General features: G+C 40.1%; 1 protein-coding gene across 1 annotated transcript in view; it reads right to left on the bottom strand.

Annotated features, from left to right (window-relative positions):
• The window catches only part of LOC121387244 (chitin synthase chs-2-like), a 31,579-nt gene that overhangs the window by 9,209 nt on the left and 2,011 nt on the right, over window positions 1–20,359 (bottom strand). Inside the window, exons 2-10 of the mRNA XM_041518269.1 lie at window positions 19,736–20,117; window positions 15,565–16,583; window positions 13,316–13,415; window positions 11,094–11,242; window positions 9,432–9,511; window positions 8,549–8,657; window positions 7,723–7,876; window positions 2,949–3,159; window positions 91–291 (exon numbers count right to left, since the gene is read on the bottom strand). Of these exons, the coding sequence (XP_041374203.1) occupies window positions 91–291; window positions 2,949–3,159; window positions 7,723–7,876; window positions 8,549–8,657; window positions 9,432–9,511; window positions 11,094–11,242; window positions 13,316–13,415; window positions 15,565–16,583; window positions 19,736–20,117 (2,405 nt within the window). The remainder of the gene's footprint in view (window positions 1–90; window positions 292–2,948; window positions 3,160–7,722; window positions 7,877–8,548; window positions 8,658–9,431; window positions 9,512–11,093; window positions 11,243–13,315; window positions 13,416–15,564; window positions 16,584–19,735; window positions 20,118–20,359) is intronic.

Raw genomic sequence — 20,359 nt, 5'->3', positions numbered from 1 at the left:
TTCCTTTGCAAGAGTTTGACCCTAGCTTGTACATTCCTCGCCGTACGCTGCACGACATACCTTGAAACACCAGCTTGAGATACTACATACCTTGGTCATACTGGACGTAGTGCCTGGCTTCTGACGACAGCTGGGTATATTTCTTGATGACGTTGAAGTCCATGAGAGCCGATGCGCGGAACATGCTGAAACAGCCTGGACAGCACAGCACACAGCCCAGGGTGTGTTCCGTGGCCTTCTGCAGCCAGTGACTGACCGCATACTCGAACTTCTGGTACCAAACCATAGGACCTTTAGTGCATGAGAAAAACAATAGGTGTACAATGAATAACCAGAAATACACACAGCAGCAAAACACAGTTTCTGCCAGAAAGTATTAATGGTAAAATTACGAACCTTAAAATCTTGGAAATTAATGGATACTTGTTTTTATAATTTTTAGAAAGATTATAGAGAACTGCTCTTTTAAAATTTGTCAAAGTACATGAAATGCAGCACTTGATCAGTGTGAAAACATTTCGAACCCATAACCACCGAGTAGGGCACTTGCGATCTGTTTTGGCTTTATTACGTAACCTCAAATTATTTTCTGGCAAAAAGCCTTAAAAGGGACATTCCTGAGTTTGCTGCATTGTAAGATGTTTCCAACTAATAAAATATTTCTTCGATTAAACTTACATATTAAATATATTTTCTTGTTTAGAATATCAGTGTCTGTATATTCAACGTGTTTCTGGTCATCTTAATATTTGTAAGAAGCCCAAATTGGATTTTGTCTTCAAATAATTTCGTACGTACGAAAAAAACTTATTTTAGGAAATAAAATGAAATTTAACCTAGTACAAATATTAGAACGATCAGGAACGCGTTTAATATACAGCCACAATTATATTACGCAGAAAAATATATTTGATATGTAATTACAATCGTTAAAATGTCTCTTTTAGTCGATAACATCTTAAATATTGCAGCAAACTCAGGAATGTCCCTTTAAATACACGATTTATGCCGTGTTCCTACTTTTATGAAAAAAAATTGTTTTGTTTAATAACACTACTAGAGCACACTGATTTAGTAATCATTGGCTAATGGATATCAAACATTTGGTATTTGTTTGACATATAGTCTTAGAGAAGAAACCCGCTACATTTTTCCATTAGTGGCATGGGATCTTTCATATCCACCATTCCACAGATAAGATAGCACATACCAAGGCCTTTGATATGCTAGCGCTGGACTGGCTAGTGGGCTCCTGAAGGGTATTAAAGGGACATTCCTGAGTTTGATGCACTTTTTAACATGTTATCGACTAACAGAGACTTTTTTAACGATTGTAATTTCATATCAACTATATCTTTCTGCATAAAATATTAGTGGCTGTATATTAAACGTGTTTCTGATCGTTCTAATATTTGTACTAGGTTAAATTTCATTTTATTTCCTAAAATATTGTTTTTTCGTACGTACGAAATTATTTGAAGACAAAATCCAGTTTGGGCTTCTTACAAATATTAAGACAACCAGAAATACATTGAATATACAGACAATGATATTCTAAACAAGAAAATATATTTAATATGTAAGTTTAATCGTAGAAATATTTTATTAGTCGGAAACATCTTACAATGCAGCAAACTCAGGAATGTCCCTTTAATCCTGATATTGTCAGCGTTTGTACCAAAAAAAACGAGAGGGGGAAATGGGGGTTGGGGTTGGGGAAAGGCTGTGTATGGCATGTTATGGACAATTTTGAATAACATTAAGTGAAAAGAAAGCCTGAATGAAACGCTAACTGACCACACACAACTGATTACTCCATCGAATTTTAAAAATAATTTGGAGTATTTTTTAAGGATAATTAAAAAATAAATAAGAGAAAGACGAGATGATTACACTATTTAACACAATGGGGAAAACAATTGACATAAAATTTGAACGAAGGCCTAAAGGTTTAAAGTCCGATTTATATGTCCACGTGTGTGGCCTTGTTAAGGCTGTTAGGGTGTACAGCTGGTAAGGACGAGGGGTTCTATCACGTGAAAAATATCCCAGAGTCAGTAGATTGAGGGGAGGGGGAGGGGGGGGGGGGGGGTGTACTACTGTGCTGATCTCGAGAAGCCGGATCCACCTGAACAAGAGAAAACCAGACTAGAGCCCAGTCGTCATGGTTGGTATGGTGGTGCGGACGGGCCCTGCTCCGGAGGTTACGAGAGGGTACTAATGTAAAACGAGGTAAAGTCTAGAAAACAGTAGTAGGGGTCGACCCCACTTCCTATTTCTTGTTAGAGTGGGGCGGTCAATCTTCCATGAAAAAAAAAAGCGTACATTCCAGTCAATCAATCAATCTACCATTAAATTTTGAGACGTCTTGTCATCCACTGAAGGTTCGAGCACGTATTTCTTGGGCACGTTCTCCGAAATTCCCGGCGGATGTGTCCAAAACAGGCAAATGAAAATGCCCGAATCTGGATAATGCCATTTATTTAGCATTACTGCCAAACATATATATATATATATATATATATATATATATATATATATATATATATGGTTGCATACAAATCACTACACATATTTACAACTAATATTGTGGTTAAAATGATGATAATACATGGTGAAAATGTTTTAAGCTAGCTCATCTCCTGTTGTTTTTGCTCGAATTTGAGGATTTTCTCCAGCACCAGAGGGACAGTTGCCTCCCTACCCCACTCCTCCCCCCCACCCCACCCCCACCTGTCTCGTAGGCTTATGAAGACAGGCAGGACATCCCTGCACACCCACACTATTACCTGAGCCAACAGGATGTATCCTGCCGCACACCCCTGCACACCCACGCTATTACCTGAGCCATCAGGATGTATCCTGCCGCACACCCCTGCACATCCACGCTATTACCTGAGCCAACGGGATGTATCCTGCCGCACACCCCTGCACATCCACGCTATTACCTGAGCCAACGGGATGTATCCTGCCGCACGCAGCGCCCACGTTCCCGTTTTTCTTCATCCGGTCCAGCAACATCTGCACGGCGGCTGGGTGGAAGTCCACGTCGCCGTCGAGCGCCAGGATGAACGTGTTCCGAGCCTTCTTGTCAAGCACCTTGGAATTGTCGCTCTTGCACACCAGTTTGTACGACAAGAGGTAGTACATGTACATCACCTTTAAATAGAGGGCGAGATTTAGCTCAGTCGGTTGAGTGCTCGTTTGAGGTGCTTGCATCACAGGATCGAACCACCTCAGTGGATCAATTCACTGATTAAGGGTATGGGCGGCATATAGCTCAGTCGGTTGAGTGCTCGCTTGAGGTGCTTGCATCACAGGATCGAACCACCTCAGTGGATCCATTCAACTGATTGGGATTTTTCTTGTTCCAACCAGTGCACCACAACTGATAAAAGGCCGTGGTATGTGCTTTCCTGTGTGTGGTAAAGTGCATATAAAAGATCCTTTGCGGCATTAGGAAAAATGTAGCAGGTTTCCTCTGATGACTACGTGTCAGAATTACCAAATGTTTGACATCCAATAGCCGATGATTATTTAAATAAAAATTAAACGAAGTTCGCAGGGTTTAAAGGGACATTCCTGAGTTTGCTGCATTGTAAGATGTTTACGACTAATAAAATATTTCTACGATTAAACTTACATATTAAATTCTTCAGAATATCAGTGTCTGTATATTCAATGTGTTTCTGGTCGTCTTAATATTTGTAAGAAGCCCAAACTGGATTTCGTCTTCATATAATATCATACGTACGAAAAAATATTTTTTTAGGAAATAAAAAACGAAATTTAACCCAGTACAAATATTAGAACGATCAGAAACATGTTTAATATACAGCCATTAATATTTTATGCAGGAAAATATATTTGATATTTAATTACAATCGTTAAAAAGTCTCTGTTAGTCGATAACATCTTAAACATTGCAGCAAACTCAGGAATGTCCCTTTAAAGGTTTAGTCTCAAAGTAACAATACAAAGCCTCCCTCCGAAAGGAAGTTAAAAAGCTACAGTTTGTTTTGTATAACGGCACCACTAGAGCACATTGATTTATTAATCATCGGCTATTGGATTTGAAACATTTGGTAATTTTGACATATAATCTTACAGAGGAAAGCCGCTACATTTTTCCATTAGTAGCAAGGGATATTTTATATGCACCATCCCACAGACAGGATAGCACATACCACGGTCTTTGATATACCAGTCGTGGTGCACTGGCTGGAACGAGAAATAGCTGAATGGGCCCACCGACGGGGATCGATCCCAAACCGACCGCGCATCAAGCGAACATTTTACTACTGGGCTACGTCCCTTCCCAGTCTTAGAGTGGAAACCTGCTACATTTTTCCATTAGGTCAAGTCAGGTCATAGGGCTTAACGTACACATTCAGAGCAAGCTGTTGTCATGGGCGCAGGTATTGACTTACGTCGTGGTAGGCCATCGGTCTACAGGCCGGTAGGTACTGGGTTCGGAACCCAGTCGAGGCATGGGATTTTTAATCCAGATACCCGACTCCAAACCCTGAGTGAGTGCTCCGCAAGGCTCAGTGGGTAGGTGTAAACCACTTGCACCGACCAGTGATCCATAACTGGTTCAACAAAGGCCATGGTTTGTGCTATCCTGCCTGTGGAAAAGTGCAAATAAAAGATCCTCTTGCTGCTAATCGGAAGAGTAGCCCATGTAGTGGCGACAGCGGGTTTCCTCTTAAAATCTGTGTGGTCCTTAACCATATGTCTGACGCCATATAACCGTAAATAAAATGTGTTGAGTGCGTCGTTAAGTAAAACATTTCTTTCTTTCCGTCCAGGACAGGAACTATTATTCCATTAGTAGTAAGGGTTCTCTTATATATGCACCATACCACAGACAGAATAACATATACATCGGTTTTTCATATACCAGCTGTGGTGCACCGGCTGGTATGAGAAATAACCCAATAGATCCACCGACTGGGATGGATCCTAGACCGACCGCGCATCAGGCGACCACTTTACCACCAGGCTATGTCCTGCCCCACCTAAATGAAGATTATACCCACAAACATACATCGAAACAATTTTATTAACTACTATTTATAAATATATATTATTGTAAAATCCAAAAAGAATGATGTCGCAGTTTGAATTTGTATTACTGACAAAGATCCGCTGATGTTTTGAAATATAAGCCTGAAAGGACAGACCCTAGTTTCAGCCCATGAAAATTAACACAAAGTTTAGTTAAAGGGACATTCCTGAGTTTGTTGCATTGTAAGATCTTTCTGAAAAATAAAATATTTCTACGATTAAACTTACATATTAAATATATTTTCTTGTTTAGAATATCAGTGTCTGTATATTCAATGTGTTTCTGGTCATCATAATATTTGTAAGAAGCTCAAATTGGATTTTGACTTCAAATAATTTCGTACGTACCAAAAAAATTATTTTAGGAAATAAAATGAAATTTAACCTTGTACAAATAGAACAATCAGAAACACGTTTAATATACAGCCACTAATATTTTATGCAGAAAAATATATTTGAGATGTAATTACAATCGTTAAAAAGTCTCTTTTACTCGATAACATCTTTAAAATTGCAGCAAACTCAGGAATGTCCCTTTAATCTACAGACCTGTAACACATTTGGATACAGTTACAATTGAGAGAAACACGAGTCTGTGACTTTGAAATGGCGAAATACCCTCTAAAAATTTACTAAAACTCAACTCCATAACTGTTACCTCTCAGACGCACGTGCGTTTTAAAAAATATGAGAAATGCATTTTGTGATATTAAAAACACCAGGATGACCAAAAACACTTCGAATGTACGGAAATGGATAATCTAAACCATAAAGTCTGAGTAAAGTATGATTTCAGTTATCAAAAACGGCTCTAATAGTAAAAATATCTCTTAGTGCTTAAATACAAGGGTATGTCCCTTTAAATTTTTTCGCCAATGATTCTTGAGGAAAGCATTGTTTACGCTGAGTGGCAGTAACATATCATATTTGTTTTGATATTCTCGCGTTACGTCTGCTCCAAATGTAACAGAAAAATCAACCTCCACTGAGGGGATTCGAACCAGGAACTGTCAGCACCAGAGTCCAGCGCTCTACCAACTGAGTTAATAGGGAAATTCCCACAAGCTACTGCCAGTAGGAGCACCTTATACCAACACTACTACCCAGATATCGATTAGTTTGTAGATATGTATTACAAATGCATTTATTATATACATAACAATGAAATATATAGATCTACGGAAACCATAAAAGTCATATCCGGTGAAAAGTCATATTTTCACTGTATTTTAGCTACAGTGAAAATATAGAAGTCGTATTTACTTTTTTGTAAAAGTGCACGATTAAATTATCTCCCTTTGTCTCGGTTCTTCGTATTTAAATTTGATGATTACCAATGCATCTGATCGTATTTGAAAAATAAAAAATGTAATTTAAACAACTATACCTATAAAAACGGGATACGAAGTGCAATTACGATAAAATATATAAAACAAATTGAATACGAAGCTAAATAATGATGACACAATGTAGTGTCATCGAGTTTAAGTGTAAGAATTTAACGGCGTTCGACTCGTTTTGTTTTTGTGGGAGTTTTTAGAGGATCGCTTTGTCAGGTATGTTTGCACCGCAGTATTGTTAAATAAATGTTAATAAATATAAATTTTAATCAAAGTTCTTTTTAAAAGTCTATGGTAAAGTAAATTTTCTGGCAAAGTTCCATAGGAAGAAATATATCATGACGTTACGTGTTTTCGATAGGATAAGTGAAAGATATTACCAAAGAGCGAAAGATATTGTCAAAAATTAGGAAATATGTATATAATAAATAGACCATTTCATGGTGTTTTTCCGAATACGATTTTTATGTCAACTCGTGATGTGTGAAAATATGGTTTTCACACATCACTCGTTAACATAAGAATCGTATTAGAAAAAACCCATGAAATAGCCTCTATGTAATTTTAGCAACATTTTCCAAACTAATTACAGGTCATTGCTTCCAAAATAATTACAGTTCACAGTCAACATAGGCTACGGGCTCCCATTTTTGTAGGTGGAGGGGAGGGGCAGGCTAGTTTTGCCCGAATTAAACAAAAATGCCCGAATCTGGATAACAACATTTATTCATATTGGCATTACTGCCAAACAGCTATATAGGGTTGCAGACGTATCACTATGCAATTTTACACGGATTTTGACAAATTTTAAGGGAAGAATGATGGAAAAATATAGTAAAAAGGTCTCAGGTAAACAATTTTTTCCCGAATATCTGTATCATTTTTGCCCAAATTTGAGATTTTGCCCACGCCTCTCTGTCTCGTACGCTTATGGTCAAAGCCATATCCCTTGCCCAAAATCATGGAGAAAAGTCATGATTGTTTCCATGATCATCTATCAGGTGTTTGTCCTTAGAGGACTGCCATTCCCCTAAGAGCTCCGTAACAGGATGTTTTAGCCCTCCTGCACCACCTGTGGGACTGTCACTCTCAAGACTGGCTTAGAAAACGCAAACGTCGCCGTTAACAAAATCTAACAGTCTCAGAGCGAGTTTTAACGACTCAGTGGGTAGGTGTAACACCACTACACCTTCTTCTCTCACTAACCACTAACCAACAACTAACCCACTGTCCTGAATGGACAGCTCAGATAGCCGCGGTGTGTGTGTGCCCAGGCCGTAACAAAATGCAAGAGTCACATTGTGAAGACTACCTGACTCCATCTCTTCTTAATCCGGACCTTGTCCTTATTCTTGAGGTGAACCATCAACACACACTGGCCAGGGAGAGCGTACTCCAGGCGTCCTCCGTAAGGGGTGGGCACCTTGAGCGGCGAATCCAGCTTCACATTCGAAGGGTACACTGACCTGAAAAGTCGAAGAAAACAATCAGGGGCCTAATTCAGAAAGCTCTCTTTGGCTCTGCTAGACAACAAAGCATCCTCTTTGCAAGTCTTTTAGCATTGGCCTGCGAGATCGCAAAGTTGTGAGAGTTTAAGGAATTAGGCCCCAGATTGTTAAATATGACATGATAGTTATTTATTTCATTAATTAATTTTAATATTAGTAACAGAATAGCTTTGCTTTATAGCAATCATAATTATCGTTGTCATCACTACCATCATCATCATCATCATCGTCATTACTTCATCATCATCGTCATCATCATCACCACCATCATCGTCATTATTACCATCATCATCACTACCACCATCATCATCATCATGACATCACCATCATCATCACCACCATCATTATCATCATGACACCACCACCACCACCACCAACATCATCATCATCACCATCATCATCATCATCATCATCACCACCACCACCACCATCATCATTACAACATCATAACATCACCATCATCACCATCATTGTCAGCATCATCATCATCACCACCATCTTCATCATCATCATCACCACCATAACCATCATCATCAGCATCATCACCACATCACCACCACCACCAACAACAACAATCATCACATTCATCAGCATAATCATCATCAACAAGCAGAACATTACAACGATCACCTTGCTGCAGCAGAGAATACGGCGGCAAATCTCTTCACATAGGGGTTCACAGAGTAATCGAAGTCATCCGCCGGGTGATCTTCAAACGCGTTGTCAAAGAAAATATGTGCTGGGGAAAAAAGTAAGAAAGAATAACAAAGAATAACTCACAAAATATACATAAATAAACATCGGTTAATAGGTATAGGGTTCTTATCCCAGTACACACACACTCACTCACTCACTCACTCACTCACTCACTCACTCTCTCTCTCTCTCTCTCTCTCTCTCTCTCTCTCTCTCTCTCTCTCTCTCTCTCTCTCTCTGTGTCTGTGTCTCTCTCTGTCTCTGTGTGTATCTGTATCTGTCTCTCTGTCTGTCTGTCTGTCTGTCTGTATCTCTTTCAGTCGGTCTGTCTCTCTCCTCTCTCTGTGAATGTATCTCTATCTGTGATTGTCTATCTCTCTGTGTGTGTCTCTCTCTCTCTCTGTGGATATGAATGTCTCTCTCTCTCTCTTTCTCTCTCTCTCTCTCTGTTTGTTTGTATCTGTCTCTCTCTGTCTCTGTGTGTGTATCTGTATCTGTCTCTCTATGTCTGTCTGTCTGTATCTCTCTCAGTCGGTCCGTCTCTCTCTGTGAATGTAACTCTCTATCTGTGATTGTCTATCTCTCTATGTGTGTGTGTCTCTCTCTCTGTTAATATGAATGTGTGTGTCTCTCTCTCTCTCTCTCTCTCTCTCTCTCTCTCTCTCTCTCTCTCTCTCTCTCTCTCTCTTTTCTTTATCCACTGTCTTTGTTATTATACTTCCTTGCACATTTCTTTTTAGAAATGTATTCAAATCGTATTATTGATACGTTTTGCTCACTATCTAAGGTGTAAAAACATCATATTTTAAAGGTATACCTTCAAACTCGTAGTAATCGCTGTCGTGTATCGCAAAAAGTCTCCACAGCATTTTTTTCTTAAACTGATCCAGATCCATTCTAGAGAATTGTAAGAGAAGGAAGGAAATGTTTTATTTAACGACGCACTCAACACATTTTATTTACGGTTATATGGCGTCGGACATATGGTTAAGGAAACTAGCCCAATGGGCCCACTTACGGGGATCGATCCCAAACCGACCGCGCATCAAGCGAGCGTTTTACCACAAACAATATGACTACTACTTGCATAAACAATACTAAGGCGTCTGAGTCAGGGGTCAAAATTGGCTGAAATTCATGCTGGATATTCATTCAGTCCGGCAAGGTACAAATTCTGACGGTTCTAATCAAAATATTTCCAGACCAAAGATGATTAATTCCAAGTAATGTGTGAAACGTAAAATAAATGCCGTAATTCGACCACTGTGACCAATTCCTAAGCGTCAATAGTTCAAATAACCTAGACCACGTGATCTGCCCTCTGATTGGCTGACTTTTTAGCGCGGGTTGTGACATCACGGCTTGGAGAACGTTTATTTTAAGCGTGGCGTGGGTATCCGGCTGTTACCAACTACGGACCGGCCTCGGTGGCGTCGTGGTTAAGTCATCGGACTACAGGCTGGTAGGTACAGGGTTCGCAGCCCGGTACCGACTCCAACCTAGAGCGAGTTCTTAAAGGCTCAATGGGTAGGTGTATGGCCACTACACCCTCTTCTCTCTCACTAACCACTAACCAACTAACCCACTGTCCTGGACAGACAGCCCAGATAGCTGAGGTGTGTGCCCAGGACAGCGTGCTTGAACCTTAATTGGATATAAGCACGAAAATAAGTTGAAATAAAAAAATTGAAATGAACCAACTACGGTTGAACTGCTGGTGATCCCTAGCACCTGCCAGTGCAGGCGGTCCCTCCTTCACCTCCCAAACCCTTTCCTGTCCAGGACTGGCGTGCGCTACAACAGCTTGCTCTGAATGTGCACGTTAACCTTTTTGGAATTGGAATTGAATTGGAATCCAAACAAAGGATGTCCGTGGGAAAAATTCGACGAGCTCACAGTGTCAGTGACCGACTTAACTGGGTCAATGACTCTTTTTTTTTTTTTTTATCTAGGTCACCGACGTTTAGAGATCGTGGGATTTCCCACGGACATCCTTATAATTTGTTTGGATATCCACGTAAACCTCGACAGCAACAAAAACTATTAATAGAGATAACTAGAACACCGACGCCACACTTAGAGGTCAGCGTCCCCACGCCGTTACGTCACAACCCACGCTTTTTGCGACAGTTATAATGTTATTATATTTTAATTTGCATCCCCCTCCAAACCTCCCCAAAGTTACCCTTGACATTCCGCCTCATGTCATTGGCGCCCTCCCCCCTAAATGGATTTTCTGGATCCGCCACTGAGAAAACAGATCAAGATAGTGGTTTACTAATGCTTATATTCAAATTGAATTCTATCTTCAATCAAGCGGGGAAGCGAAAGCAAATATTTCAACGAGATTATTTTCTTTTCAAATGTGCTAACCACTTACGTAACCAGTGTGTGCGTGTGTGCGTATGCATTTGTATGCACAAAAACAAAACATTTTAAAACAAAGAAGTTTATGGATTTTTTATTTTTTGTTACTAACCGAAATATTGACTTCAACAAATGGTTCATTTCCTGTTCGTTTTCGTGCCACATAGTTGCGCATGCGTAAACCTTAGGAGTTGTTGAAACAACAATTGGACAATACTCGGACTGTTCTTGAACTTCCTTGTTGGCATCCTCAACCTTTTCCTACATGGAGAAAGTGAACAGATCATTTACATTACCTCCTTCCCAAGGCAGCCACATCTTCGATACGCTAGCTTCACCTGCAGCCTTTAAATTATTCGCCAAATGGCAGAACGCTTCTCAACAGTTATGTGGAACAAAAAAAATAATGAAAAACAAAAAAGAGAAAAAAGCCTACCCAAAGATTTTTTTTAAAAACCAAACATGGCAGCCACATTTTCGATACACTAGCTTCAGCTGCAGCCATTAAACTGTATTGTTCGCCAAATGGCAGGACGCTTCTCAACAGTTATGTGGAACACACACAAAAACAAAACAACCCCCCCCCCCCCCCCAAAAAAAAAAAAAAAAAAAAAAACACCCAAACATTTAAAAAACAAAAAAAACATTTAAAAATTGAAAATTAAAAGGTTAGGCTTGAACTTGTAGGAATCTGGTTTTGACGTGTGGGGTTTTTTATTTTTATTTTTTTATCGACAGTCTTCGCTAGGAGGGCGAGCGATCACTCCTGTCCACCTCAACACTCGCCTGAAACATTTTAAGAGAGTTGCAAATTGATCGCCTTGCAATAAAATATTGTTTAAAGAATTTTATTTGAAATTTCGTGTGATTTCTTGTCTGTCATTATTTAAGAAGAGTAATAAATTCGGCTAGCCAGGATTTTGCTTATGGCGAAGACTGCATCAATAATTAGGACAATTGTTGGAGCTGTTAATTAATTAGCCTACTGCAAACACTGATGGACACATTGGCTTATATGTCACCCCGCAGGGATTGCTATACACATGGCTCATATGTCACCCCACAGGGATTGCTATACAAATGGTTCATATGTCACCCCACAGGGATTGCTATACACATGGTTCATATGTCACCCCACAGGGATTGCTATACACATGGTTCATATGTCACCCCACAGGGATTGCTATACACATGGCTCATATGTCACCCCACAGGGATTGCTATACAGGTGTAACAGCAAGGGTCATGGTTACGTACAATGGCTGTTGACATATTCATTCATTTATACTTATTTTTTGTGCTTGTATCCCATTAAGGTTCAAGCACACTGTCCTAAGCACACACACCTCGGCTATCTGGACCGTCAGTCCAGGATACTGTTTAGTGGTTAACACCCGATAGTGGATCATGGAAGCAACCACGACTTGCCTTGTGTAGAGATACGATTTTGATCAGCGAATACGGTTTTGTCGTTCAGATTTAGTGGTTAGTTGTTGGTTAGTGAGCGAGAAGACTATGTAGCACCGGCCTCGGTGGTGTCGTGGTTAAGCCACTGAATATAAGGATGGTAGGTACAGGGTTCGCAGCCCGGTACCAGCTCCCACTCAGAGCGAGTTTTATCGACTCAATGGGTAGGTGTAAGACCACTATACCATCTTCTCTCTCATTAAGCACGAACCCACTAAGCACTAACAACTAACCTGAACAGACAGCCCAGATAGCCGAGGTGTGTGTGTGTGTGTGTGTGTGTGTGTGTGATCCCAGGACAGTGTGTCTGAACGTTAATTGGATATAGCACGAAAATAAGTTGAAATGAAATGAAAGATTGTTTAGTACCTTTACACATACCCATTGAGTTGTTGATCTCAGTGATGCGAACCCAGAACCCAGCAGCCTTGTGTCCAGTGTCTTAACGACTACATCACGGGGGCCGGTAAGTCCACATAACGTAATCCGGGTGTTAACATGAGCGTACGAGACGGGAGAGGGGAGAGAGGGAGGGAGGGAGGGAGAAAATTAGTGATGGAGTAAAACCTCAAATTCGGGCAAATGTGACACAGATATTCGGGCAAAATGCGCTAACCTGAGACCTTTTTACCATCATTGTACCCTCAAAATTAGTTGTAATCCATGTAAAAATGTGTAGCGAGTCAGTTGCAGCCCTATGTATCTGTTTGTAGTGATGCTAAAATGAATAAATGTTATTGTGCAGATTCGGGCATTTTCATTTAATTCAGGCAAAAGCCAGCCTGCCCCCACCCCCTCCACCCCTACAAAAATGGAAGCCCATACGCCTATGTGTGTTAATGTATGACGTAGGACGATTGGACGTACCTGGAGTTTCTTCTTGGTGTCCACAATGTCGTCAGTTCTCCTCCCGAGAATCAATGACTGGGCAAACAGCACCGTGCAGTACAGTGGTCGAATAAACAGCCTTAAATATGAAAAACAGTAACGTCATTTTAATTAGGTAAACAGTCTTGAATATGAAAAAGAGCAACGTCATTTTAATTAGGTAAACAGTCTTAAATATGAAAAACAGTAACGTCATTTTAATTAGGTAAACAGCCTTGAATATGAAAAACAGTAACGTAATTTTAATTAGGTAAATAGTCTTAAATATGAAAAAGAGCAACGTCATTTTAATTAGGTAAAAAGTCTTAAATATGAAAAACAGTAACGTCATTTTAATTAGGTAAACAGTCTTGAATATGAAAAACAGCAACGTTATTTTAATTAGGTAAACAGCCTTGAATATGAAAAACAGTAACCTAATTTTAATTAGGTAAATAGTCTTAAATATGAAAAAGAGCAACGTCATTTTAATTAGGTAAACAGTCTTAAATATGAAAAACAGTAACGTCATTTTAATTAGGTAAACAGCCTTGAATATGAAAAACAGTAACGTAATTTTAATTAGGTAAATAGTCTTAAATATGAAAAAGAGCAACGTCATTTTAATTAGGTAAACAGTCTTAAATATGAAAAACAGTAACGTCATTTTAATTAGGTAAACAGTCTTGAATATGAAAAACAGCAACGTTATTTTAATTAGGTAAACAGCCTTGAATATGAAAAACAGTAACGTAATTTTAATTAGGTAAATAGTCTTAAATATGAAAAAGAGCAACGTCATTTTAATTAGGTAAACAGCCTTGAATATGAAAAACAGTAACGTCATTTTAATTAGGTAAACAGCCTTGAATATGAAAAACAGTAACGTAATTTTAATTAGGTAAATAGTCTTAAATATGAAAAAGAGCAACGTCATTTTAATTAGGTAAACAGTCTTAAATATGAAAAACAGTAACGTCATTTTAATTAGGTAAACAGCCTTGAATATGAAAAACAGTAACGTAATTTTAATTAGGTAAATAGTCTTAAATATGAAAAAGAGCAATGTCATTTTAATTAGGTAAACAGTCTTAAATATGAAAAACAGTAACGTCATTTTAATTAGGTAAACAGCCTTGAATATGAAAAAAAGAAACGTTATTTTAATTAGGTAAACAGCCTTGAATATGAAAAACAGTAACGTCATTTTAATTAGGTAAACAGCCTTGAATATGAAAAACAGTTAACTAGTAAGAAGCATACACACACACACACAAAAAGAAACAAAGCACCAAAAAAGCATACAAAAAAAAATTCAAAACCTGTCCTATTATTTTAATTTGGGTTGGTGACATTTGGACCTTATTGATATTTCTTTTAATTGAGAAAGATATCAAGGGATACAGTTTTCTTATCTCGAAAATCGAATTGGATCCTGACGTTCTAACCTCATTTTCCTTCCTATACATCGATGTATGACGATACTACTGCTGACAATACGATATCAGGGAATATTTTATTTTCAAAATCTTGATTAGCGATATTTCTAGTCAGTTGAAAATTGATTAGCAACTATTGTTTAATGTTTTAAAATTGGGGAACGCCTTTTTTCATACTATGGAATTTGCTTCAATTTATTTATTTATGAGCCGATTGTTTTCTAACTTGCACACAAAACTAGTATATGTTTGTTATTTCTAAAGCACTTTGACGTTTCTTTTGCAAAATGTTCAGAATCTGTTAAAACACAATTATTTGTGAGTTATTGTAGTAATTTGTACGTGGGTGTATTATGGGTGAAATTGACACAGGATACCATAAAGGATCTTAACATATGTTATAATAATGCATACCGATGGATGATCGGACAACGACGACCATACAGTGCCAGCAAGATGTTTGTCAGTCATCGAGTAAAAAGCTTTGGCGCTTTACTTCGCTCAACAGCATATTCGCTGAAGAGCAGAATCGAAACAACATCAAACGACCTACTTGCCCACCTGCGGTGTACAACTGTGTACGTCAAATCTGTATGTGTAAATCGCTGGCACAAGCTGCTGTATATTATGAAATCAGTTTTGTATGTGATTTTTATATATGTTCTATGGATCTCTGATCTGAAATACAAATCTATTATTATTATTATTACGTCAAACAAAACTGAAGTTATTTACATTTTTATAGAATGCTGGGATGGACTATACGCTGTATTGTCGTATATATTGCGCATGCGCATAACTCGTATTTACCTATCAGTAGACGCCATTCTCTGCGATCTTGGCGTCCAAATATGGCCTGTTATGAGAATAAAACTGGCAAATCCAAATCCTGCCAAAGGCAACCAAAGCTCTTGTGAGTAAGCAAGGAGAAAATCGCCGAGCGTATATCCCGCAGACAGTCCATACCAGATGACGTCACATTTAAACAGACCAATCAGAGAGTGCTTGTAGAAGTATGACATCAAAACGAGGACGAAGCAGAGAGGTGTTGATAGGGTCAGTGGCACGCTGAAGCAAAGTTCTTGTGCTTTAATCTTGCAGGCTCCTTTCGCCATCTTGTATCCGAGTAAACTGGAAGCGATGTTGACAGCAGCGACAGCAAAAGGGAGGTAACTCCAGGTTGCACAGTTGTAAGTGGCATAATCAGCAGGTGTAACGGAGAATATCGTGCAGTTCAGAGCTGATGTAGCTTTGAAGAGTAAGACGTCAACGCATTTCGAGTCGGAGGCATAGAAGTAGATCATAGGAACACAGAGTGTTAAAACTACCTTCCAAATAGAACTTACTAAAGCTATTTTAACCTTGTTGCCCTCAATAGATTTGGCCAAGTGCTTAAGATTTTTTGGAATTTCCCAAGGATTATGTTTTTTCTGTTTCAGTTTCGTTTCAAGCAATTTCTTCTTTGGTCTTTGTACAAAGTTATTCCAGTAGGCGAGGGAAATTAATATCTGAGATACCGGAATAATACTTGCGATCTTTGTAGATTGTGTCTTGGCAAAAACCTTATATGTTGCCATGACAATGAACGTTAGCTGAACCAAACATGCCACCAGTGCTGTCAGTTTCCATGACGATGACCCAGATTTGTCTTTCGCTACTAAAGGGTTCATTTCAGAATTCTTAGTCTTCTTCCAGAAGAGTCTGAGAAGGGAGGGAATCATAGCGGTTCCTTGAAAGAGAACAAGTCCAAATATGGCGTCGAAGTAAGGCAGGACGATGAACACGAACATGAGCAGACCAAGGGAATGCAGTGATTCTACAAACAGTACCTGAAAAAAGGAGAAGATTTTCTTTAAAGTCGCACACTCTAGTTTCAAATCGTGAAAATGGACAATACGTTTTGGATAACCCACAAACCTGTGACACATCTGAATAACGTTACAACATATGAAACGAAGAGCCCGTGCGAGCCAGTTCTCAAGAGGCCACGGTATATGCTATACGAAGTTGAGTGGGGGGGGGGGGGGGGGGGGGGGGGGGGGGGGGGGGGGGGGGGGGGGGTTCTGTTTGGTTTTTTAACGACACCACTAGAGCACATTGATTTACCAGTCATCGGCTATTGAATGTCAAATATTTGGTAATTTTGACATATTATAGTCATAGAGAGGAAACCCTCTACATTTTTTTCCCCATTAGTAACAAGGGATCTTTTATATGCATCTTCTCACAGGCGGGATAGAATATACCACGACCTTTGATATACCAGTCGTGGTGCACTGGCTGGGACGAGAAATAGCCCAATGGGTCCACCGACGGGTATTTAACCGAAAAGGTTCAAAAGGTCTGAGGGTATTTTTGAATACCCTGATATATATAGTTTTGGAATGGCCTTGTTTAGTTGCCAAATCTATTCCAAAAACCGGCCTCGGTGGCGTCGTGGTTAGGCCATCGGTCTACAGGCTGGTAGGTACTGGGTTCGGATCCCAGTCGAGGCATGGGATTTTTAATCGAGATACCGACTCCAAACCCTGAGTGAGTGCTCCGCAAGGCTCAATTGTTAGGTGTAAACCACTTGCACCTACACAAAGGCCATGGTTTGTGCTATCCTGCCTGTGGGAAGCGCAAATAAAAGATCCCTTGCTGCTAATCGGAAAGAGTAGCCCATGTAGTGGCGACAGCGGGTTTCCTCTCAAAATCTGTGTGGTCCTTAACCATATGTCTGACGCCATATAACCGTAAATAAAATGTGTTGAGAGTGTCGTTAAATAAAACATTTCTTTCTATTCCAAAAATTTGATTTGGTTTTTAATAACAATCTGCGCCATGTAGGGGTAGGGATAACTAAAATGGTTGTAGTTCAGTCAATATACACTATAGAGTTAAATACCCCCCTCTCCCAGCTCTTGGACTGATACGAGTACATAATTAATAATGCATATGCACGCACACGCTTACGGAGACACATACCTGGAATCTACTCAACCTATTTGCATAGAAAGCGATAGCATTGGGGATTACGTAAATAGATTAGGGACAAATGGAATTTTCGTCTTAATCGACAGGTACCGGCCTCGATGGTGTCGTTGTCAAGCCATCGGACATAAGGCTGGTAGGTAATGGGTTCGCAGCCCGGTACCGGCTCCCACCCAGAGTGAGTTTTAACGACTCAATGGGTAGTCAAGAATGAATGTTTAACGACACCCCAGCACGAAAAATACATCGGCTATTGGGTGTCAAGCTATAGTAATGCAAATAAATAAAGTGATGATCAACATCAATATAAAAAGGTGCAAAGCCACTACACACTCTTATCTCTCACTAACTACTAACAACTAACTCACTGTCCTGGACAGACAGCCCAGATATCTGAGGGGTGTGCCCAGGTCAGCGTGCTTGAACCTTGAACCTTAATTGGATATAAGCACGAAAATAAGTTGAAATAGAAAAAAAGGTGACAGGTCTATATTTTATATTACTCCAAATCAAACTGACAACTAGAGCCTTATGGACTGAATACAATGGACAAGGTTTCTGTAAAATGGCATCTTTACACTAAACAGGACTCCCGAAAGCCTTCAAACAGTTTTATGGAAGATTATCAGAGCCCATTTCACGATATGACGCATCACTGACTCAAACCAGGTCACGTGCAATACCCTAGTTTGACCTTTCATCTGTTTGGGAGAGTGGTGCGCGGTCGGTTTGTGATCCCGTCAGTGGACCCATTGCGCTATTTCTCGCTCCAGCCAGTGCACCACGACTGGTACATCAAAGGCCGTGGTATGTGCTATCCTGTCTATGGAATGGTGCATGTAAAAGATCCCTTGCTGCTAATTGAAAAGAGTAGCCCATGAAGTGGCGACAGCAGGTTTCCTCTCTCAATATCTGTGTGGTCCTTAATCATGTCTGACGCCATATAACCGTAACTTAAAATGTGTTGAGTGCGTCGTTAAATAAAAAACATTTCCTTCCTTCCTTCTGTTTGGAAGAAATCTTGTACATTTAAACTATGGACTTGACATGGCTGTAGGCTGTGCTCGTGACGGCTGCCATCAGTGGGGCAGGATATGCTCACCTTTCGCGAACACCTAATAACATCACTGTTTCTACAGTAATTCCATCACAGCTGTATATATTCCATTAAGCTCTACCCTGTGCAAGATTGGGTTTTCTAAGCTAGTCTTGGGAGTGGCAGTCCTCTTACTGGCGGTGCAGGAGGGATGAAGCATCCTGTTACGGATCTTTTAGGGAAGTAGCGGCATTCCTAAAGACGAGCACCTGATAGTCGATCATGGAAGCCATCACTTTGCCTATAACATCTTTTCGACTCTGCCTTGTGCAGATACGATTTTGACCACAGAATACGGTTTTGTCATTCAGGTTCGATAGGCAATAGTTAATAACCATAATAATATTATTTGTTCCAAATCACCCCATCACCACCCCATTTTAACATTGGTGGAAGACCATGGTTACTAAGGAATCTACAGATGAAGGAAGGAATGAAATGTTTCATTTAACGACGCACTCAACACATTTTATTTACGGTTATATGGCGTCGGACATATGGTGAAGGACCACACAGATATTGGGGAAGGAAACTCGCTGTTGCCACTCCATGGTCTACTCTTTTCGATTAGCAGCAAGGGATCTTTTATATGCACCATCCCAAATCCATTTAGAGGGGCCCCAATGACATGAGGCGGAATGCCAATGGAACTTTGGGGGAGGTTTGGAGGGGATCGTAAAAAAATTAAAATTAATATATAATAAAATTATAACTGTCGTAAAATTTAGGGGGGCTTGCCCTCTCCCCCCCACCCCCCTAGATCCACCACTGCCACGGTTTTTGATGTACCAGTCGTGGTGCACTGGCTGCAGCAAGAAATATCCCAATGGGCCCACTGACGGGGATCGATCCCAAATCGACCGCCTATCAAGCGAGCGCTTTACGTCACGAACCCCACAGATGAATACTTACAACGAAGAGTGGAACAAACTTGAGGCGTCTTTGTGTTGTGAATATAATCTTCCTCAAGTTTCTCACAAAGGTTAACAAATATGGCGCCGACACAGCCAACATGATCGCCCAAATCCATCTGACGTTCGTCTTCCGGTGGCCATCTTTGATGACGTACGTACTTCCGTTTTCAATGCTCAGAGTGAAATTTGTTCCACTTGTGTTGATGTTGTACGTCATAAGTAAAAACGAAAGCGTCGAGATCGTAGCGGATCCCAGAACGAGAATGAATATGACGTCACATACAATGAATCTGAGGACTTTGTGTAGCCACTTCCATCTGTCGACTGTTTCTTTCTTCCGGTCCTCCTTGTTCATGAATACATCCCATTCCACATCATTACTGAAAAACAAAAGAAACAAACCAGCAATAGTTGGTGTCTGCAATGCCAGGCTCACACTGTCTCCCGCCCGCTAGCACACATACACATATAAATTATATCCATACTTGCCACCACCATCCCCACCCCCCCCCCCCCCCCCCCCCCCCCCCCGCAAAACCCCCTATAAGTACGGGGACTATAACTTTGATATTTCACAACCATTACTAAGGCCCCCGCCCGCTACCGACCCTGGTCGGGCAGC

Source organism: Gigantopelta aegis, chromosome 13 (genome assembly GCF_016097555.1).
Source record: "Gigantopelta aegis isolate Gae_Host chromosome 13, Gae_host_genome, whole genome shotgun sequence".
Lineage (NCBI taxonomy): Eukaryota > Metazoa > Mollusca > Gastropoda > Neomphalida > Peltospiridae > Gigantopelta > Gigantopelta aegis.
The sequence above is the reverse complement of the archived record's forward strand: the minus strand, read 5'-3'. Positions and strand labels throughout refer to the sequence as shown.